The sequence below is a fragment of the Acipenser ruthenus genome, chromosome 5, assembly GCF_902713425.1.
Source record: "Acipenser ruthenus chromosome 5, fAciRut3.2 maternal haplotype, whole genome shotgun sequence".
NCBI classification, from domain to species: Eukaryota; Metazoa; Chordata; class Actinopteri; order Acipenseriformes; family Acipenseridae; genus Acipenser; species Acipenser ruthenus.
In genome coordinates, this window is record NC_081193.1 from 73,940,725 (window position 1) to 73,964,327 (window position 23,603).

At 37.2% G+C, this 23,603-nt stretch overlaps 1 protein-coding gene and 1 long non-coding RNA gene across 3 annotated transcripts; one reads left to right on the forward strand and one right to left on the reverse strand.

The window, feature by feature from the left end:
- Positions 1 to 615: 615 nt before the first annotated feature.
- LOC117402210 (uncharacterized) lies at positions 616 to 7,469 on the forward strand. Of its 2 annotated transcripts, XR_009328737.1 has the most exons (4): positions 616 to 730; positions 1,265 to 1,384; positions 5,577 to 5,724; positions 7,332 to 7,469. It is a non-coding gene; the product is annotated as an uncharacterized LOC117402210 (long non-coding RNA). The 2 variants fall into 2 exon arrangements; XR_004544428.2 differs by lacking the exon at positions 1,265 to 1,384.
- Positions 7,470 to 7,471: 2 nt separating this feature from the next.
- On the reverse strand, positions 7,472 to 22,583 carry pex6 (peroxisomal biogenesis factor 6). Its single transcript, XM_034003128.3, has 17 exons — positions 21,324 to 22,583; positions 20,921 to 21,090; positions 20,672 to 20,755; positions 20,132 to 20,243; positions 19,663 to 19,799; positions 19,158 to 19,269; positions 18,623 to 18,831; positions 18,035 to 18,230; positions 17,625 to 17,701; positions 17,313 to 17,445; positions 16,658 to 16,863; positions 14,010 to 14,071; positions 13,550 to 13,658; positions 13,003 to 13,119; positions 12,040 to 12,117; positions 10,913 to 11,052; positions 7,472 to 8,718 (listed from the first exon to the last, which is right to left on the reverse strand). Exons 1-17 carry the CDS (start codon positions 22,539 to 22,541, stop codon positions 8,582 to 8,584), a joined length of 3,297 nt encoding a protein of 1,098 aa, XP_033859019.3. The 5' UTR covers positions 22,542 to 22,583; the 3' UTR covers positions 7,472 to 8,581.
- Between the last annotated feature and the right edge of the window lie 1,020 nt (positions 22,584 to 23,603).

Consider the following 23,603-nt stretch of genomic DNA (forward strand, 5'->3'; position numbering starts at 1 on the left):
GTGTGGGGGAAAAAAAGGCAGAATTAACCATTTTTATATTTTATTTAAACTAAAATTATCACCTGAAAAGAGTAAAAATGAAAATCAAAACCCTGAAATATAATGCAACTTAGGAAGGAATTGAAGTGTGTTTGGTAGAACAACAAAAGACATGACACAGTGGGACTCATGTATGACACACTTGTTTGAACTCTGATCCAGTGTTGTACATGGTGGATTATTATAAACTGACCTATTAAAGGCTAGCAGACACTTTGGTAAGGACATTTCTAGCAATTTATTTATTTAATAGATTTCTTCAGAAATAAAAAAAATAAAAAATAAAAATCTTGGATTGAAAGTTTTTTCCTGTGTATTTGCTACAATTGTGTCTTTGGTCACCTCTATGTTCATCCCACTATTGGGCCTACACAGGTTCAAATCATTACTGTTAACAGAAAAAAAGGCTTGCCTTTTATTGATAATATGTCAGATGCCATGGTAACTGAGCAGTTGTGTGGCCTGATTGGTCCGTGTCCTAGGATGGTACGCTCACGTTCCCAGTGAGAACTGCTGAGTGGACCCTGCTTTTTAAAACCCCTCCAGAGTTCATGGCCTCCCATTATTTAGCAGATTTGTTTTGCATCCTGGCTGAACCTTCTAGTGTGAGAATAGAAACTCCATTTGGATCCTATATGTACCAGAGCAGGGACGCCGGGGGCATAGCGTAACAAATGTGTGGGGTCAATTGGTAAGAACTTTTATTATCATTATTTAATTTTTTTTAATTCAAAATGTATGCTTTTTAAATGTGCAACATTATTTGAAATCAAGAGACATGGGCAAAAAGACTACAAATTATAACAATCTGGACCAAACATGGTACAGATTGAGGTTCTGTGATATTTTTGTTGATTCATGTATGTTTAATGAAAAAAAAGTAAAATAGAATAAAGGCCTAGTTATACAGCTCTTTTTAAAACTCGTGGTCTCAGCGCATAACCACAGGTACATGTACCAATACAAAAATACTAGGCTGGTTATTTGTGCATTTTCTTTTCTTTTATAATATACAGCTTTAATAAAATGGTAAAAGGTATTTCTATTTGGAAATGCTCAACTGCCATGCATAATTGGACCCATGTTTTTGTGTGGATAATTTGATGCCTTTTTTATGACATGCCTTTATTCATGTTAATAGGTTTATATGGTTCTCTGAGAAGCATTGTGTTGCTCAGCAGATTGATTTGCAGTGCCTTTTAATAAGAGAATGAGTGCCCAACAGGTTTATGTTCTGGAAAAAGCATTTGGATTAGGGCTAACTCCCTGGCTGGGTGCAGTTGTCCACAACAGAAAGAAGAATGCCCAGGTTTCCTGCTACCAGTTCAAGAGACTCTTCCGATTGGTCAGTGAATAATTACAGTAGCATTGTTAGGGGCTAAAGTCAGAATAAGATTGAGGTTTTATATAATCCAACTTCTCCAAATTGAGAGAAACCTTTTAGCAGGGGTGTTGGGTTTAGAAAAGACAAAGATATTACATTAGAGTTATAATTTAGTATACTGTTGAAGTTTAATACAGAAGTTTTTAATAAATAAAGAAAACTGTACATTTCAATAAAATGCTTGTACTATATATATTGTAGTTAAAAAATGTGACCTTAGACAACAGAATATAAGAAAATGATTATGAGACTAGCCAAAACATTTGCCAACTTGACTAGGTTTTTTTTTTTTTTTTTTTTACTTTAATATTATTTAAGTTGTACCTTCTGTTGTCTGCATGCATCAGAGTACAATACAGCAAAACTTAATCAAATGTATTATCAGTGTTGTAGATTTAATTGTATTAAATGTGGCTGTTGTCTGTAGAGGGTGTTGCATTTTAAATTATATTTCTTAAGGGTCTTACATTATTAAAGATTATGGGCTAAACTTTAGTATTCTTATGCTCCTGTGTTGTACTTTTTTCTAGAAGAAATAAAACAAATAAACATAGATAAACAACTAATGTGTATGTAGTGACCCTTAAATCATAATTTAAAACATGTTAGAGTTGTATAAACACTGTACTAGTGCCAAAGCTTGGCAAATCTATCTTTAGATTTCCAAGAAGTTCCACCTTTATATGAATCAGTGACTGAAACCCTCAGCTAAGCCATAGCAGTACTCTCCTCCCATAAGCCTCCGCTCTTAACTAGTGTCCCCCCTCAGCTCAGGTTGGGAGGGCGGACAGTCAGACTAATTGAGCCCGGGGTCTGTGTTTACTAGAAATTTGTGGGCCATGCTTTTACAAAATGGACACCTGGAGCGAAGATAACTAACTTAATTTCATGTGCAACCTCTGCTACAATAAAACTTAGGCTGCCAAAAGGATAACTGCTAAGACAAATGCTGATAGCCAAGAAAATGGATCTTTAGCTCCTGTGTGTATATAAGCACTGAAAAAGCAGCCTAACAAACACTAGTGTGTTTAGTATATTTAACATCAACATCAGAAACATAATAGGCTTAGCAAGGTCTTCATGAATCTAAACATTGCTAGATTTCTCTCTGAATAGTTTAAACTGTGCTCAACCAGCAAAAGTCAAACAATTGAAGGTTTTATATTTTCCAACATACTCAGTCAGCACTCATAATTTCGACAGGCCTGTATATGAAACAATGCACAGGGCTTAAACACAAACTAGTAATCCTATAAAGCTGGATGTTTAAATATCTAGAGGTGCCCCCACTCAGGACTTTTTACTTCACTAGCCAATAACGGTGAAGTTCAGCTAGGTTAGAAAGTCTATTTGAGTGAATGATGAGCCTGTACCCTGTTTTAAAGGTGGTGAGAAGGAAATACAAGCTTGGAAGTAAATTATTCTCAAGTAGCCTGGTGTAGGTACAGTAGTCCTTAAGATAATTTAGCTTTTTGATATGTGCTTATGTATCTAATAAATTTAAATAAATGTACTATTTTAAACTCTGTCCTTCGTGTATCAAGATTTCAAAACCATCATCTTTAGTGCACATGTGTCTCTAGTGTATTGTTGCCGGGAAGGCTGAGAGCTATATTTAGTTCCGCTGTTCATATCACTGAAATAGGGTACTGGTACAATCGTCTCACTGCTTTCTAATCTTGTGAGAATGGCTGTGGACAAACGAGAGTAGAAATAATGACAATTATATGATTTAGAAGCAATGTACTATATGAAAACAACAAGTTGTAGAGAACAAATTTAATTGAGCTTTGCCATTGGCCTCGCACATGGTAGTTCTTGTATTTCAGTGTGATGTTTGCACATTCATGATAGCACAGTGAGAGGAGGTTTGTTTTTGTGCAAGTTGTAACATAAGCTTCAGAAGAAATTATTTGTAGAGTGTTAAGACTCAAATGTGTTGGGTAAAAGGGAAGTTTAAGTGGTATTTCTCTTTCTGCACCTGCTTTTAACTGGGGTTCAACTGTAGTTTGTTCAAAACCAAGATTGAAAGTCATCAGTGCAAGTATAGTACCTTTCATCTTGAGTAATCAAAGTCTTGCAAGTGGCATGTGGGTATGGACCTTGGGTATAAAATCTTCTGTAGACTGATGGCTTCCATTACTGTCAGAATTGGAGATATATTTAAATGTAATTGTTTCAGTTGCATGCAACTGTCGGTGACAGTTTAATGGTAACAGACATTGAATGATTGATAGCTTGAATGTGGTAATTGTGAATCTTATGTGCAATCAGTCTGCTTGAAACAAGACCTTTCTGTCCTCTTTGATGGGGTAAACTTGTGCATTCTGCGCAGTAGCTGTCTTAAAAAAAAAACAGCTAATCCCTGATCCTTTCACAGCTGTGGGTTTGAAAAACAAAGGTTCAAACATTTGTGGTCACGGAGATATGTATGTGTTCTATATTTGTGTTCAATTATGTTCAAGTCCATTCTCTAAATGCTTTCAAGTCAAAGTTCATCTACAGGAAAGCAGATGCATCCCTAAGCCAAATCTTCATCAAAACAAACATGTTCTACAATACAAATCTTTAAGGAAGGACTGTTCTACTGGTGTACAGAACAGTACAGATTTCCACCATTGCGAACACATCAGACAAATTGGTTGATGCTTTGCGGGCAAAGGGGAGCAGTTGGAGGCCTAAAGTACTGTAATTCAGCACTATGCAAATGCCTACTTCCTGTATTATTGACCTGCATATTCAGGTACCAAATGCTTCCAGAAATTGCTGATGGAATTGTGGAACTGTTAAGTACACTTGAAAAAGTGTGTTGCCGTTGAAAAAGTGTGTTGGACAACTTTTTTTAGGATTACTAGTCAGCTGTCTTGTAGCACGATGCCCCAAAGACCCCTGCCACTTGAATATGGATGATAATGATCTGTTGATGATAATGATCTGTTGTCTGAGACAGTGTTTGCTCCACATTATCTGCAATATGCCATGGAACATGTGTCCTGAATGATGGTTTGCAACGTCTATGTGGACATCTACAAATGTCAGTATTATTCCAAGTCTGCCTGTACCCTTTTTGCTGAATAATACAATGTTATGCCTATTTTCTGGAGAAAATACATTGTATTGTATACAGCAGTAAGTGTAAAAACACGATGCTGATGATACTCTTATGTGCACATTAATGCTTCATTGTCTTAATATATTTAATACATGAAACTGGGATGAACACTTTTTGGAGGTGTTCAAATTGAATTTGCTTAGTTTGGTTTTCCTTCCACCTTTTTTATGATTTCTGCTATAATTCTGATATTTCTCAAATACTGAGTTCAGGAGCTGAACTTCAGTTCCATTTGCCTGCTAAGGATGTGTGTAATGTAGGCTAGGTCAGACAAAGTGTCTTAGAATAGAATTATGAGCAAGTTCCATCCAGTGATGTGCCACTTTGGGTCCATTTTCTTTTTTTTTTTTGCTGGCAATACACTGCTGTGCACTAGATGGTGCTGGCGCTTATTAGGCAACTAGGACTGAGCAGGCCGTGAACTCATAGTCCAAGCACTTTAACACAGACCTATCAACAAAAAAATAATAATTACAATAATCCCTCAGAATGATTGTAGACATCATAAGAGGACAGTAAAAAAAAAAATAATAGAAAGCAAACTTTGAAAACTTTATTAAAACTCTTTAATAAAAACTTAAAAATGACAAAAATTATTTAGTTACATGTCAATCTATTATTTACTTTATAAACCTTGATAGAAAGTAGGACACAGATGAGCAATGTATATTGTAACAAAAAAATTAAATGTTTTATTGTTTCAGAAAGATGGAGACAGAAAATAACTAAATTCCTTGTTTTAGAAATGGAATTTGGATTTCTATGAATATTATTTAAAGGGGATTTTCATTTCGATGTGTGTAGACATATCAACACAACTTGATTGACTGGCTTCACCAACCAAGATTAGCAGTAATCTTGGACTACCTTACTTAAATTAACATTAGGCAGTCCAATACTAATCAGGGTCCCTGAAACAAGCCGTAAGAGTCCTGCTTCACTACCATGAATAAGAGACAATTGGCACCATCTTTAGGAAATCTGACTGGCAAATGAGGCTGTTGATCAATCAGATGACTCTCTAAACTCCATCTCTCCCAGGTTTCCCAAAGGGACGCTACTGAGAAGCTGGCTCACCAAGTCCCGGCCCAGATTTCTTTTATTGATTGCAGGGTTAAAAAGGCCACAAGTGACACTAATGCGGAGGAAAAGGATGAAGCGCACGAAAGTTGCAAAGGCCACGTAAGCGGTAAATATTGTTATTCTACATGCAAGACTTATTCTTCAATTATTTAAGGTTATAATCATTAATGGGGTTGCCATCCTCTGTCCTGTACCCCTCTGAGTGTCAGGACACTTCTACTAATTTGTTCTTCGGCTGGTCAAGTGACTTACTGGTTCTGCCAATAATGTTATTGATCTTGTTTTCTGCTGCATCTCTGCTAGTCTCTCTCCCTGGGTGAATGGAGCAGTGTATCCATCCTAGTAATACATGGGAGTCAAGTCATTTCCTGTTACTGATAAACTGCATTATGCTGTATCACCAGAGACCATGTTTTTTCTTGTAATTCAGCACATGACAGAGATGTAAGGTAGAATGGAAGTTCATTCAGCCCATGACAGAGATGCAAGGTAGAATGGAAGTTCATTCAGCACATGACAGAGATGCAAGGTAGAATGGAAGTTCATTCAGCCCATGACAGAGATGCAAGGTAGAATGGAAGTTCATTCAGCACATGACAGAGATGCAAGGTAGAATGGAAGTTCATTCTCATGTTAGCACTGCCACTCTACACAGAGGAGCTAGTAACACACTGGAGTACTGAGGTTTTGATTGGTAGAATTGGCCTTCAATTTCTAGGAGATCTTTGCCATATTGAACAAAACCAAAATACTAAACCTACAGTACTTAATAATCACCCATAACTATTAAATACTCAATTGTGCTTAACACAGAAATACTAAATGAAACATAATCAATTCAGTGTTTTCAAAAGTTGCAATGGTTTTGGATTCGCTGCTTATGCCATTTCAGATGGTTAGTCACGTAGACATGAATGGAAAAAAGGAAAGTAAAACATAAATAAAAACAAATAAAAATACTTAACTTGAAATAATGATGTGACAATAAGAAAACTTAATACAAGAGATAAATAAAGCAAAAATACAAGCATGAGAAGGGGCACAGTATGAAAAACAGCTTCTATTTATGGGCCTGGATGATGAAAGAACATCCAAGTTACATTGTGGATAGTCCAGTCAGAATGGTGAAAAAAAAAAAAAAAAAACACCTCCAACTGAATTCCTCCCAAAATGTGTAAATAATTTAAATATTGAATTAGCCAGTTTTTCTTTTTTTTTTGTTATTAGGTATTTTATTGGGCAAAAAAAGTCTGCTAATGTTGTCATTTGTCACAAATGACACATTTATTCATTGATTTAACAGAGCAAATGTTTCGCCAAATAATTTATTTTGGCTGTTTGGGACTTGGTATGGAAGTGCTACCAGGAAAAGGTTTCAGATATAGGTGCTTTTTCAAAGCGTTTGTGCTATGTCTTCTTATTCAGAAACTAACTGTCTATGAATTACAAGGCTTGTGGTTCAGTCCAGTGGGGTTTGAGAATGCACAAGGTAAGCTAAAACATCCCAAAATAATTATACTTTGCCCTTATAATTTACTTATAATTTCCATTTGTTGAAAAAGGAAGAATTTTTTTGTCTTTTGCCCCTTTATATATGGATTTCACATAAAATACCAAACATTAAACAGCATTAAAACATACACTTATAAAACAAGTTTAATGCATGCATGCCAACTTACAGCATTTTAACACAATGTTTTTTCCCCTTTTTAGAACGTCCCTGCGAATGCCACATTTCACTTAAGTCCGTAACGCCAAAGGGAATTGGAACTGAGTTAGAAATGGAAGTCACCACCAAAGAGGAGCTCATTTTTCAATGTTTTCAAAGGCAACGAACTAGCAAACACAGAAAACAGAAGAATTTAATGTTTATTTAAAAAGCAAAACAATCATGGAAATTTATACAAATCTGCTATTTGCAACAAATTACACTGTGATTCATATATCAACTCTAAATATATATATATATTTATTATGGTTTATTATAAAACAATGAGTGTGATTGTAAATTATTTACATTTAGATACATTAATTTCCTTGTAATGGCAAAGCTTTTAGTATAGGAATGTATGTATAAGATGTTATGAGAATTTGTGTTTCTAGAGAGAATGGGTGTGAATGGTGGCAGCACAGTGAGTAGTCTAGTGCAGAATGGCTCATTGCTCAACTGAATGAAACTTAGCCTTTTCCGACTTCTCTTTTGTTGGCAAACCTTCATGGACATAGTAATCTACTGTATTAGCATCTTATCTTCACTAAGAAATTGATGATTACATTCTAAAAAGAAAGAAAATAAATGATTTACAGTGACTGTGCCTTTCGCACACTGGTGGATGGCCTATAAATCCTACTATAAATGTAACAGGATCACCTGTTATTTGTGGAGAAAATGTTACAGTAGGTTTGAGGATTATTTTCTTTATTTTTTTGTAAATGTAAATGGATATTTCATTTTTTTTAAGAACCTGGTGCAGAGAACCAGTACTGAACTGCAGTGTGCATTTGTTTTCCTTTTTCTGTGAAGTACAGTTTTGTGGTATTCCACAGCTGTGGAAAAATCATTTTGCTTGTGATGCCCCTAATAGCTAACCGAGTACTTAACCTAGTACTAGTTTTAATTTCTGTTTCATAAATACAAAAAAATCAACAGTCTTTAAACGTCAGCCTGGATAAAGGCAACCAGTACTGAACTACATTGAACATTGTTTAGTAAATGTTGCATTGTGGTATTTAACAGGCATGAAACAATTCTGCTTGTGATGCACATAACGAGTAGTTGACCTTCACAAATCAACCCTGTAGTTTGTTTTCATTTATGTTTTATAAATTGTAGAGTTTTTCCAGAGCCAATAATTTATTTGAGCGATCACTGGCTGTACTAGTCACCGGTACACATAATGGTTACTTGACCACTTTTTACCAGGGACATGTTTTACAATGCAGAATGCATTATTGTGTTCCTATTATTTTGCTGTGAATTTCTGCTGGATGAGTTTGTGTTTCAGTAGTTCTTGGTCCGATACGGATGGCTGTAGTTTCTCTAATGCATGCTGAAAATCCTCCCTCATTAATAGGAGCTCCGAGTCCTCTGTGTCCAGACCTAGGTAGGGGAGACAGAATGATTTACCTTAATTCAGATCAGGACATTTAGGCAGAGCCCGTAAGCTGATAAGAAAATGATGATCACAACATTATGAGCTGTTTGTAGCTATGAGTGACTGCCCCAAACCCAAACGGCATATTAATATTAGGAACCTGATGAGACTCACAAGTCATTTCAGGCTTTACTGGGTTGAATTATTTACACTGAAGTCTAGGCCTCTACAATACCCAACTAAACAAGCTCATAATAGACAAATAGTACCTGAAGAGCAACTTGCTATAGGCATTGCATATCACAGGTTACACATTCTTCTTGTTTAGAGTCAATTTGTACATCATTTTCAGGTTTCAGTCATCACATCCTGGTGACTTTTTAAAACTCACAAGTTAGATGCAACCGTGGTCTAAATACAATTCCTAAACATGTCTTCACTCCAAGGCAGCCAAGTTAATGCTTGAATGTAACCATTAACCTGTCGATCAAATAAATACCACAGAGAGAATACTTTCAGGGCTCCATTGAGGGTAAATTTCTGAGTTTTTGAACAGTAACCAGGATGTGATTACTGAATGAAAAAAATCAATAAAGCGATCCTAGACAGTAAGAAGAATGCAACATTAAAGATCACAGTGATATTTCATAGTCGTACCAAGTTGCTGGGGTGCTTATCCGTTACCATGCAACACATGATGCTTGAAGGTTAGTATCTTGGTTTTTGGCAGGTAAATGACTTCCATATTTTCTCTGGTTAAGCATAAGCCATCAGTAACTATTTGTACGTTCACTCTTTATTGGAGACGTAGCACTTAAAATATGCTCGTTTTTTGCTACACACCTAGTAAAAACATACAGCTTTTTTTATTTGCACTGTCATCGTCATTGAAGATGAGGTTGTCTGATTGTTCTCCTATATCAAATGTACATTCTATTGCATCCCAACAAATACGCTGCATCAAGGCTTCACTGTACAGTATGTCAGCTATTGATGCAGAATTGCAGTATACTCATGTGCTTTTAAAGATATATAAGAAAGACTCCGTTGAATGTAGATTTAAACAGCACTGTCAATTTAACAGAAAATCCAAGATACTATCCTTACAATCGCTAACCCAATATTGGAAGTGAATAACAGTGATTGTTCCATATTTTGAAATTTAAAAACATCTGGATAATAAAATTGTGCCCATGCAAGTCATTAGATGGGCATGGGCTGCAATGCTATATAAAGCACAGCAGGGTTTAGTTTGGAGCTTTACGAGGGTAAAATTGCTAGCAGCTGAGTTGAAGAGTTTTAGTTTAAGGTTGATGTAAAACAAGTGCTTGGAGTAGAATCTTAGACTTGTTTGGAATGCCTTCATTTCATTTTAAAAATACACATATTTCCTAAATACATTTAGGTTTTTGCATGGAGGAGTCTAAACTGTTTGCTTGGGAGACGAATAGACTAAAATGAACAATACTTGGGATGATATTTACTTGTATAAAGGAGGGGAAAAAAGTGCTGGAAAAAAAGTGAAATGAGGTGTAAAGCTATAAATCAAAAGAAAGATCAGGCCAATTTAAAATGTCTACAAATAGACCCTGTGCAAATGTTTTGAAATGACTACGAATGGCAATGCAATGTTTCATATCTTTAAAAGGTCAAATCCTGATAGTTTAATATTACAAGCACATTAAATTAGTGAGGATGCCAACAACCAATATGTAAATCTGTAAACCTATTTTATTTTAGAAGCAAATCCTATGTAAATAAACAAAAAAAGAGACAACCTAATTTATGTTAATTTGCAATGCTGAATTGCTCAGTGCAATGAAGCAACAGGCTTTTCCTGTGGCTGCGCTAACAATTCCTGTAAATCTCTATCGCAGATTGCAGTTAAATATATAAAATATATATATCTTTAAGATTACTCATGTCTTGTGGGGAGATTTTCTGGTATGTTTCTGCATCATACTTGTCACAGCAGTTTAGAAATCCGACTGCTTCGCTGTGCATCTTCCAGCACTGTCAGTTACATTTTTTAGGCTCCGATCTATACTGCAATTAGCTTTTTTTGTTGGTTTCTGTGTAAATGCTTCAAAAATAGGCTATTTTGTCTGGTCAAAAACAGCCTTCAATTAGCAAATGAATGACAGTGTTTTAAAACTCTGAAACATGGTCTGAAGCTGAATGGTTTAGTATAATGGGAACCTTCATCTATTCTCCTGATCTTCCGCTTTATGGCTGACATCATGGCGTCTGAGCAGAGTGCATAGATATCTGCTCCTGACAACTGAGGAGGGCATCTCTCAATTACATCAGGGAGGCTGACACTCGAATCCACCTTGAACCTAGAAACACATGAAAAGGGAACGCTGTTGTTACAGTGGCTTCACTGAAAGAAACAAAGAAGAATGATTTAATATGATGTTTAGCATTTATAAACAAAAACTGTAAAACTAGCAATAAACTTCTGTGTTTCAATGAGGTCTGTCTACAATAAAAAGCACGCTGCGGTTACATAGCTTAATCAGCATACTTATCACGACTGTTATGAGATGCAGCTTGATGTTAAAGATGAAGCTGGGTCAGCCCTGCAGGCTTGTTGTGGTTTTTTTTTTTTTTTTTTTTTTTTTAAAGATAATTTCTTGAAATCAAGAAAGCACTCTATGCATATAAAGGAGGACAAAGGAAAATGAAATGGCTGTATGACGTGTCAATGGAAAAGGGACAAAAGAGATGGAAGAAAGAAGATGAAGGGAGATAAGAAGGGGACAGCAGATAGAAAAGAGGAAGACCAACACAAGAGAGGTTATACAATGGTTGTGTTGAAAGATAAGTCTCATGGTTATGTTGTTGATGTGTTAAAGTATGCAATACCTTATACCTCATTCCATTATGTGATTTCATTTAAAAAGCTTTTTGATCAAGACTGGATTGACTTTGACACCTACAATATTGTACCCTGCAAATTCTGTACTTTTTAAACAATATTGAATGATTGATTTTGTTAATGGACAGCAATAAAGAATGGAAACATTATGTAGTGTATTGTGTGGTATATCTGGACCAAAGAAATGTCATGTGTAAATTACCTTGAAGAATATATCCTACATATTTACTAAAAAAGACATTTGTCCAAAAGTCTGAATTTTGGCTGCAACACATCAAAAGCATAACACTGAAGACGTGTTATATTTGAAATAAAAGATTAAATTCACAGAAAGTTTAAAATGGAGCTCAAAAGTCATTCAGGTATGCAGGACCATAAATTGTTCCCATCACATGTATTACTGCCAAAGCTGTGTCAACTTTATTTAACTGGCTTGCACACTTACTTTCTAGTGATCGCCTTAAGGATCTGTAGCTGGGATTCCTTATCTTCACTGATGCCCACATACAGCAATTTGTCAAATCTGACCTCCCCAAAAAAAAAAGTACAAATAATGCCCTTGTTACGATTCTGTTGGCAGAACTATATTAAGAATCTTAATTTAACACGTCCTTGATTGAAAAAGTTCACTCATGAAGCATGATCAAACAGGTTTACAGTTCACAATATTGTCTGAATATTGTGTACTGTAGGAACCCATACACTGTACTGTATGGCATCATCTGAAACATTGAATCCACATTATAGAGTTGTAATACTTGCCAGGTCTGCCACTGTTACATATTAAAAAAATCATACTAATAAGAAATGAGAAAGCTTTTAAAATGGGAAACATTTTAAGAGGAGCTGGACACCTATATCGTTCACAGGTAAGAGAAGTGACTCATCACCATCACTTCAAATGAGTGACAATGGCTCTAAAAGTAGTTAATAGTTCATTGTATTTTAAATGTCTGAAAAAAAAAAAATGAAATAGGAATTTGTGAAAAAAAAAACAAAGTATCCCTGAGGGTACTACCTAACAGTTATAACCATGTGGCAGTGAAATAGTTAATTTCTACTGGACACTGTCTGTAATGGAACATTATTGAGAGAATCGTAGAATGCAGCACTGTACCAGCTGTAAAGACATGGTCTGTATCATTAACATGGCCAGAGGTTAAAACAATGTGGCACTGAAACAGTTAATGTTAACTGGACACCACCTGTAATGGAACTGTATTAAGAGATTCATAGAATAGCTGTGACAAAGTGACAGCATTTAAAGTCACATGACCTCAATAGCACAGGTCAATGTCATGGGTACCAACACATTTGGTGTGGACCGTTTTTATAACCCTGCAACTATGAAGTCACTACCTCAGCTACTTTCTGAGCTATGAGGCTTGGAAACTATTACAAGACCAACCTGCCAGGCCTGAGCAGTGCTTGATCCAGGAGGTCCGGCCGGTTGGTGGCTCCAATCACAAACACCTCCCCTTTGGAGTGAAGCCCGTCCAGCTCAGCCAGAAGCTGGGATACCACTCTGGAAAGTTAAGATGAAGGAACATGCTCTTATCACAACAAAAGCATTAACAGTACAGTGCTGAAAACATTCCTTTCCTTCTAATATTCTACATTTAAGGTAGAAACATTAGAATAAAACAAAACAGTAATAAAGATTAGGCACCTATGAAACTGACTTGCACTGTTAGTTGTCATAAGAGTCCTTTTTGAAAGATTTCATGATGAAGGTATTAAGATCAAACACTGTTTAAATCAATTGAAGAAACCCCTAAAAGCCCTTAGATATCAGGTCTATTACTCCTACAATGTCTTGCTTGTCCCCTGCAATCAGGTATGTCCTTATAATATTCTCCAACCTTATTTGTGTCTATTTGTCTGAGGAAGGCTCCACAAGGCAAGGCATTTTAGACCTGGTAGTAGAACTATATCTGGTTAATGGCTTAGCTTACCTGTCCATGACTCCTCCTGAGTCTCCACTGCGACCTCTGTTGGGAGCAAGAGAGTCCAGCTCATCAAAGAAAATAATACAAGGTGCTGCAGACCTGGCCTTGGCAAACACTAAAACAAGAAGCAAAGATGTATTGAAATCAGAACACACACACACACACAGGGTTATAAATGTCAGAAATATGAGAATATATTAGGCCTGCACACATTTAAGTCAAACTGAGCACCAGCAGCTGCAAAACAAATGTCAGCACCTTTGTGCTTGATGGATATAGCACTACAGTGAACCTCAGGACACATTTCAATAACTATATATAAAAGAATGGAATTACCTGCACAATGACACACACAAAGTAGACAATATTGAAAACGCCACCTTTTGAGAAATGCCAACCCTAAACGAATGTAATGTACATAAAAATGTTTCTTATGTCTGATCAGAAGATATTTACCAGCCCTTACCTTCTCTAACATTTTCCTCACTTTGTCCCACATACATGTTGATCAGTTCTGGCCCCTTTACACTAGAGGACAGAAAAAGCAGGTTTCAACACAAGCTGAACAACAAATACAAACTACTGGAGTGGATGACATTCTGTAGTGTTCAATTTTACAACTGTTGGTGCTTTTGCCAAACAGAATCCTTGTAACCTATAATAATAATAATATCTTTATTTTTATATAGCACCTTTCATAGTGGACCACCAGCACAAAGCGCTTTACAGAGGTAGGCTGTGAACTGTGCATTATATGCAGAGTCACTTACAATAGGACATTGATTTAACATCTCATCCGCAGGATGGAGCACAAGGAGGTTAAGTGACTTGCTCAGGGCTACACAGTGAATCAGTCAGTAGCAGAGGTGGGATTTGAATCGGTGACCTTCTGTAACACACACACACACATATAACATTATATATATATATATATACTGTATACACACACACATATACATATATATATATATATATATATATATATACTGTATACACACACACACACACATATACATATATATACATATATATATAAATACATGTTACACTCAGTCAGGATTCGGTCAATCACTGAAAAAAATAACCATTTCAATTTGAGCATTTACAAATTATCAAAATTAAAGGTCATTTCGGTCTTTGAGCAAATTATTTTGATCAAATTAAACAAGCAAAAGAGCGAAGCGCAGAAGAAGAGACAGCTTCTTCGGTCTTTGAGTAAAGCGATACACAAATTGCGAAATGTGCTTTGAGCAAATGCACAGTTCCCAAACAGATTTTAAAGATGCTGCTTGGAGCTCCCGAGTGGCACATCCAGTAAAAGTGCTACGTGTGGAGTACAGGATACGCCCTATAGCCTGGACGTCATTGGTTCTAGTCCAGGCTATTCCACAGCTGACCGTGGATGGGAGCTCCCAGGGGGCGGCGCACAGCTGGCCGAGTGCCGTCCGGGTGGGGAGGGCTTAGGTCGGCCAGGGTGTCCTCTGCTCACCGCATACCAGCGACCCATGTGGTCTGTCCGGGCGCCTGTGGGCTTGCCTGTAAGTGGCCCAGAGCTGCGTTCCTCCGACGCTGTAGCTCTGAGGTGGCTGCATGGTGAGCCTGCCGTGTGTAAAGAAGCGGGTGGCTAATGGCAGACGCTTCGGAGGACAGCGTGTGTTCATCTTCGCCCCTCAACAGGGAGTACAGGGGTGGTAGCGGTGAGCTGAGCCTAAAAATAATTGAACACTCTAAATTGGGAGAAAATAATACAAAATAATTGGCGACGACTTTTTTTTTATTTTATTTTATTTATTTATTTATTTATTTATTTATTTATTTTAAAAGATGCTGCTCAAATTTGCTATTAGCAATTAATTGTGGGGTGTTAAAATATTTTTTTAATTGAATGAACATAAAATCAGTAAATTATATTTATAAGATACACGTCATTGATTCATTATTTATGTAAGGAAGTTATTATTTATGCAGGAAGTTAACCAATTGAGACCGTGGCTTCATTTGCAAGGGAGATGTGATAAGCAATTTAGGAGGAGGGTGACCTCAAGCATTAAACTCCAAGAGTTTGAAATAACGTTCCTAATGTTCTCGCCTTGTTATTTAGAAAATACAGTTTTAGAGGAAAAAACTAACACAATTAAAAATTGATTGTTTTATTCTTATTATAAGACTACTGTATACACAGTATTTTAAACTGCAAAATCAAATGTCAATCCATGTTTGTCTAATCACTTTAAGTGAAAGAAAGAAAGAAAGAAAGAAAGTAAGTATGCTTTTTAAACAGTTAATATTCTCATAAATCAGAGGAAGGGGTGAACTACCACTTTTTAGAAAAAAGGTTTTGCAGACCCCAATCAGCACAAGACAGTGCCACGCCTGTGGAATAAAGACGGAGACTGCTTTTGACTGCAAGAAACCCTTCTTAAAGGTTTTTAGTTGAGATGACATTTTCAAAAGAAACCATATTAAGAGCTCCACTGGGATACTGAGTCTCATGTTAAAACACTGTTTTGATTGATTAAATAATAACAGTCAGGTAAAATGAAAGTAGTTCAATCAAATTAGACACATAAAGAAACCATAATCCATAAAAACTTTTAAAAAAATCACAATTTAGATTTAGAAACATACGCATCACTGTATTTGTTTTTGCAAGGCTTGCTGCTGTGGCATTTAGAATTGCACCAAACACTCTTACGCACAAAGAAGCACTGCTGCTGCTGAAGAAAGAGAAAGATTGTTTTCTTTGGGTACTTTGTCCAAATTAGGATTGAATTATCAGACAACTGAAATTCAATTTGACTGTAAAGGTGCTCCAGAGATCCTCCAGCAGACCGAAGACCGAAGAAGCTGTCTCTTCTTTTGTGTTTCGTTCTTTGCTTGTTTGATATTTTCCATTTTGCAATTTGATCAAAATGGTTTGCTCAGCGACTGAAATAACCTTTCATTTCATTCTCTGATAATTTGCAAATGCTCAAATTGCGAAATTGTTACTTTTTTTTCGGTGATTGACCGAATCATGACTGAGTGTAACATATACATTTCCCTCCAAACCATTTGGAAGGAAGGAAGGAAGTCATTTGGATTTCGGGCCTTGGGATGCGCTGGATTCCATACCTGAGGAATGTCATGGAACACTCTGTTGCCACTGCTTTAGCCAGCAGGGTTTTTCCAGTGCCTGGTGGTCCATAGAGCAGCAGTCCAGAGCGCCTCAGGCCCAGAGACAGCAGCTCAGGGTGCTCCAGGGGCAGCTGGATAGTATCCAGGATCTCTTTCTTCACCTGCAGTAAGCCACCCACATCCTGCCACTTCACAGAGGGGATCTAGGGGGCAAGGGATGCCTTATGACTTATTGTAATGGGATCAAACTTAAGATGTGATTCCTGTTTATACATTTAAAAAATAAATCTAAGGCAAGCTCTGAGGTTAAAACTATTTCATGTTTTTTTGGATATGCCTCACTCTCTTGTAAAATACCTACAATTTTGAACTACAAATAAATGCATGCAATACATCCCTATTAAGTCAGCACAGGTATTTGAATACAATAAAACAAATGAGCCTGCATTAAATTAACACATAAAACAACAAATAAAAAAAAGTGTTAGAAATGGAAACATTTATGATGAGACTGCTTTACTGTACATGGTGGTGTCAGATTTTGACATCTGTTTATAGTTTCCCAAATAAAAGAAATATCCACCAATTTTCCCAAAAATGTTTTAAAGAATGCAATTAAAAAAAAAATAATAATAATAATTCTGAATCCTACCTTAGGAGCTCCGATGGTCTGTGAATGCGCCTTTTGTAGCTGGTCCAAGGAGCTGGTAAAATCCTCAGAAAGGACAGAAATGCCAGAAGCACAAAGGTCATGCTCTTCTTGCAAACTTATTCCACCTGGAAAACTGAGTTTCAAAAAGAAAACAGACTTCTGCAAAATGTATTTATAAACGCAACAAAATGGTCTTTCAATTTATGATGACACGTATTCCAATCAAAACATTTAAAACTATACAGTTTATTTTTTTGTACTATAGTAATTGATGTTCGTGGAGGACATACAATAATTATACAATAGGCTTACCAAGTACTGAGTACTCGTTTGAAGGCTGATTTACTAGCGTAGGCTAGCAATGCGCAAAGATCCCCCAGAAGCAACCCCTGAGAATAAAATTATATATATATAAATTAGAGGAAAAAAAAAATCTTAAAAGTATTGCCATTCTTTTAATAAGATCAAGATGCAGTTCTGCAGTATATTAAGACAATACCAAAGGTAAGAAAGCTTACCAATTCCACATAGGTTCAAACAGTGACTGAGGAAGGCACATGAACAATATAAAAAAAAGGATTTATATATAATTCTGACCAGGAGTTTCCTGAAGTTAGTTACAGTAGAAATTCCCAACAACACATAACTGAATGCATCAGCTTGGTAAATTGTGGTTGTGCCTCATTTTTCTTACATTGAGCTGCCAGTCTCAAGATACTCACTGCTGTCTGTTTGGCGACTTTACTCAGATTGACATCTTTTCCCAGAGATATAGCTGCGGTAAGGCTGACCAGCATTGCCTTTCTCTGCTCTTCTGAAGGACTCTCTAGAGCCACCTCATGGAGAAATGCTGTCACTACATCTGGAAATAGCTCCTGAGGGTTACACACTGTGCCAATGACTACAGCAGGGTAGATGCTAAAGAAAAAAGTTTTTTGTTGATTTACGTCAGCAGAAACAAGTAGTTGAAGCTGAATAGGTAGGCAGGTAGGAACTATTTATCGATTGATTAAATGCATAACCTATATGAAGACAGTACTGTATGATAGTTTTCCGATTTGTAATGTGTGTTGATGTTTTGATCACGGTACTGGGAGACACTGGTTGTGCATGCCGTTTCTTTAATTGTAATAAAAACAGAAGACAAATTGATACTTAAGATTGCATACAAATATCTCTGTGGAAGGGTTAAAATGACGGGTCAGACAGACTACAGTACACCCACATATACATATATATATATATATATATATATATATATATATATATATATATATATATATATATATATATTTTTATCCTGAACTTACCTGGCTTGTTTAGCAGTGTTGGCGAGGAGCTGTCTCAGAGTACAGGTGACTCGGGAGTCTTCCCCCAGCCCGTCTCTGTGCCTCCCAATGAGCTGGATGTTTCTCAGGAGGAGCACGCAGGGCTTGTAGAGATCAGCCCGTGAGAAGGCAGCCTGCAGCTTGGCCTCAGTAGCCGCGGTTGTATCACCACAGAGATTCACACAGTCTATCTGCAAGACAGTGTTATTTAGATACTTCAGTTTACATAACGGGTTGGTTTGTTCAACCTGTAGCAGCCGGGACTAAACCACAGAGCATTTTACAGCAGTGGGGAAATCACCCTGTATTGCATCATCCACCAATATGTGGTTATCCTAGGATTAGCCCTAAAAGAAGCTGATGCAATTCAATTCCATATCTCTGATTAACTGCTAAAAAGAAAACTTCAAGATTACATTTGTATATACTTGGTTTGTGTTTGATTAAGTTAGTTATGCAGAATGTTATGTTTGAACTCTGCTACTATTATGTTATGCCACTATGTGTGTAACAGTACCTTGAGCAGGTGAAGGTTCAGTCTGCTGCATGCTGCTCTGATAGCTGTGACCTTCCCACTGCCCCTCTGTCCCTGTACTAGGACACTGCACGGTCCACCCAACCCCGGAGAACTGCAAGACAAAAACATGTTTGTACTTTTTCCCCATCCTTCTCCAGTACAAATTACAGCAGCAAAAAACACAGAACACAACAGCATCATTTCAAGAATATGGGATGGAAAACCAAAACAGTGCCAGGCTCTCTCGTTACAAAACCAAGAGGAAACACCCTTGGCCTCTAACAAAGGCTTCTTATTGCAACCAATACATTATAAAACCATTGTGCATTGTTCTGCATAGACGTATTTTACTTGTATTCAGCTGAAGTGGCCAACCAACATCATAGCAGCGTTAAATACACACACACACATTTCTAGAGAGAATAAGACTTTTAAATGTTAGAATTTTAGGGTGTCTTGTAGAAGCATGATGTCATCCACTGTACACACACACTTTGGTACTGACCCATCTGTAATGTAAGGCTGTATGATAGTGGTGAGCTGCTCCACTGTGTTAGAAAGCCCTGGAGGAGACAAGCTGGTCCAGAATGTATGCCCATCTCCCAACAAGGAACATGGAACATAGCTGTTTGTGGAGCCTGTCTGAGTGGGTGAAAAACAGGAAGGCATACTAATTACAACAGACACATAGCCAACCACCAAACAAGACATTTACAGGAACGCTGTACACTGCACATCTGTAGCACAGAGAATTCATTTCTCTACGTGTCATGCAATTAGTTTGTCTGTGACACTTCAGGCTGAAAGCTTAACTCTTTAGAACCCACATGGATACCTCAATAATACATTATCACACCCCAGAGTGCCACATATTAAAAATATGACCACTGAAACCGACTTCTTGTCAAAACCCATTGAACTACAATGCTTAACAAATCTACACACTAAACCTACCAAGACTAGTTATCTCTTACCAGGTAGAGAGAAGAGTGATCTTTGTCTGCCAGGTAACCAATGAAGCTGGTACCTCCATCCTTCTCACCTATGCCGAAAACCTTCTTTACCTTAAAATACAGCATCGGCCAACTGGAAATACAAGTGTAAACAACGTTAAACTTTAATTATTTTGTTATTATTATGTGTATTTTTGAATAAGTGGGAGGTGTCTGTTGGTGTAGTGTGTGTTAGTCTTTGAGTATGCTAAATGTTTAAATGCATACATTTGGTGTGAATGCAAAGGGAGCTTTTCTATATGTTGGTGACAGAGTGGTTTGCTTTTGCCAGTCAATCCAGGGATGGAAATAAGACTCATAGCTGAGCAGTTTCACCCATTCCAGGTTTTAGTACGAGCTTGATTAGCCACAGTGTATAGGTAACACGCTTGGGTGCGTTCTATTAAACTCATAGTAAAACCAAGAATGGATCAAACTGCTATGAAAATTACAGTTGTATTTCCATCCCTGCAATCTATTAACAAACTACAGCATAAAAGAGCCCCTAAACTGAAAGATCACCTTGTAAATCCATCTGTATGAGTCTCCAGGAAGTCTGCTTGTCCCTCACTGGGCACGCACAAAACATCACCTAACTGGACCAACCTAAAATGGCAAAATAAAAAGGTTTTAAGCATAACAAAATAATGTAACTCTCTCTGCCGTTTTCTTTTATTGTCCACTTGGTCTCAAGTCTCAAATCTAAGTGGAGGTTTTTTTTTTTTCATGTTCAGCTTTACTTCTCCACTGACCTTACAGTACATCACTAACCTGGGTGTGCTAAAGTGCTCATACAGGATATTATCAAAGACCCCGCTGGAGCTGTAGGCAGGTGATGTAATGACTTCAACATGCAGTTCTTTTGCATAAAGTGGGGTTGCTGTGCATGACTTGCTCTCTTTTGGCTGTGTATCTTTATGTGACTTCTGTTCATAACACCTCTGAAAGAAATAAAACACAAGATCACTTCTGTTAAAATTCCTATTCCAATCCACTGTAATAACAATTTAAACTAACACTTGTTCTAAGATCAGATTTGTTGTAAGCGCTCATTTCAATCAATGAATACAGTAAAGGAATAACATGCAAGACAGATTTACAATACATCATCAGAGGCTCATCTTAAGGTTTTCCCCCAAGAGTTAAGGGTTATGGACCAGTAGTTGTTGCTTACCTTTAGCTTCACAACTCTGCTGGTAATAGGTACTGGTGCCCCCTTGGAAAGGTTGAACCATAAAGAAGGGGAGACAAGACCCACACTGTCTGGTAGATCCGGGTCTGCAGACCTAATGAAATCAGCAACAACCACTGAAGCGAGATGCCCGCACCTGTTCTTTCCAGCATCATCGTGATCCGTTTTGTCGTCCGATCTTCCCAGTTCTTGTAAACGTTCATTTCTATTTACGGTTCTGGTTTTATCGGAAAGGACGTTCAATGCAGAAACACTAACCCATTCCTGGTTGAACAGACCCAATTTAAGGAGCGAATTTTTGCTCAACAAGAGGCACGTGTCGAGGTCCCTTGCTGGACCCCGTTCCTCTTTCAGTTTAATTTTCCCCTGCTTTACCAAGCTAGATATATCTACCACTCTAATATCAAACCTGCACTCTAGCGCTTGCAGACAACTAGAAAATTCTGCACTCAAAAACTTCCTTCTGTCCAGCAAAGAACTGCCACCGCTTAGGCTATTGACATAATGTGCAAAATCAGAAACATACAGCGACTGCAGAACTCTATGTCCATGATTTGAGCCTTCCAAAGCAGCATGGTTCTGGGCCATCTCTCTAAAATCTGCGACCACTACGCGAGTATTTACTGTAATGACTCCCTGCATTACAGGTGTGCACTCTAATATAACCAAGTCAAGCAGATAATGGTTGACCTGGGCAACGTCTTCGCCAAACAGTGGGTGGTAAGGAATTGCCAACACATCCCCTTGTCTTGCCAGAAGGTTTTCCTTCTGACAAGAAGCGAGTATGAGCAGCCCATTGGAAAACTTCTCAGAGCTGGCCCATTTGAAACTCTGCCTGCTTCTAGCGCCAATGACAATTTTACTCAGTGCTATCGGCTTCACCACACGTAATTTTACTTTTTCCCGAGACTGGAAGCCATAATGTATACAAAAAAGCTTGCTTGTGTACATGTTCAAAAATGTATCGCTTTTGACTGGGGTTTCGCCCTCCGATACTTCTTCCTCTGTCGTTACGTGCGCGCAAAGGAGTAACTCAGCCCCAGTTGGATCCTGACGTCTCCGAGCAGACAACAAGGTACAAGTGTCATCACTTCTTTTCGGGAATACCTGCGTAAATTGTGACTTTGTAAGAAGAACGTGAAGAGGATGGTATTGAGACGGGAAGGTATCCAAGGTGAACAACTCTGCCAGAGCTGCCATGTTGTTGAACACAGAGTGCACTGATGAAATAGCTTCAAGGGGAAAGTGTAGATAATCGAGCAAAAGAACCTTTTTTTTTAATACGCTAGGGGGTGCTGTATTACAGTACATGTATAAAAAATAATAACATACGACCGGGGTACATTTCAAATTATGATCAGCTTACGGAGAACAGTAACATTTTAATCCTATTATGTGTCCACAAAAGAAAATACACACCAAAACCAAAACAAAATTACACAATGAAGTTTAAGAGGTTAACAACGGGTTGGAATAAGATTTTTTTTTTTACTTGGGCACATAGTATATACAGGACATGCTAAAATACTGCTAAACTGTATTTTTAGTATTATTAAGTATTAAGCATGCAGTTTGTTCATCATTTATGAAAAACAAGAATACATACAATCACTAGAAAGCAGATGCTCTAACTATATAACAGAACATAAATGTTAATTTGATGCTTCTCTGTTTGGCTTCTGTTAACAATTTGGCACTGCTTACATGCACTGCAGTTAATTATCTAAATGAACAGAATAGCTTCTCTTATTCACTAATCTCTCCAGTGTTATTATCACGGTAATTACAGGGTTCCCAGTCTTGTGTATTCTCAGACTCATATACACAGCAGACCCTTCTCATCCTGGCACTCTGTAATGATGAGTGGCTCAAACGTGCGGTTCATGTTTAAAAGCAGAGGACCAGTTAAAGGCCACTAAAGGAAGCATTTTCTTTTTTTTTTTTTTTTTTACTGTCTTCTTCCATTTTCATGACATTTGCATTCCGAGTGGTTCTTATTGCAATTACACAAACAGTGCAGACTTTTTAAAAAGTCTTTAAGGTGCTTCTCTTCAAAAAAAAGTGGACAGCAAATTTGAAGCTGCTTGCTCTTAATTTTTTTTTTTTTATCAATATCAAAACCGTATTTCTACAGTATATTGAAGAGCATATTTGCCCCAAAGCCAGAGTGACACATTGGCACATTTACTATAGACCATTCTCAGTGTGCTGAGTAAAATGAATTGCATGGAGAAAAAGATAAAGCCTATACATAATGAACAT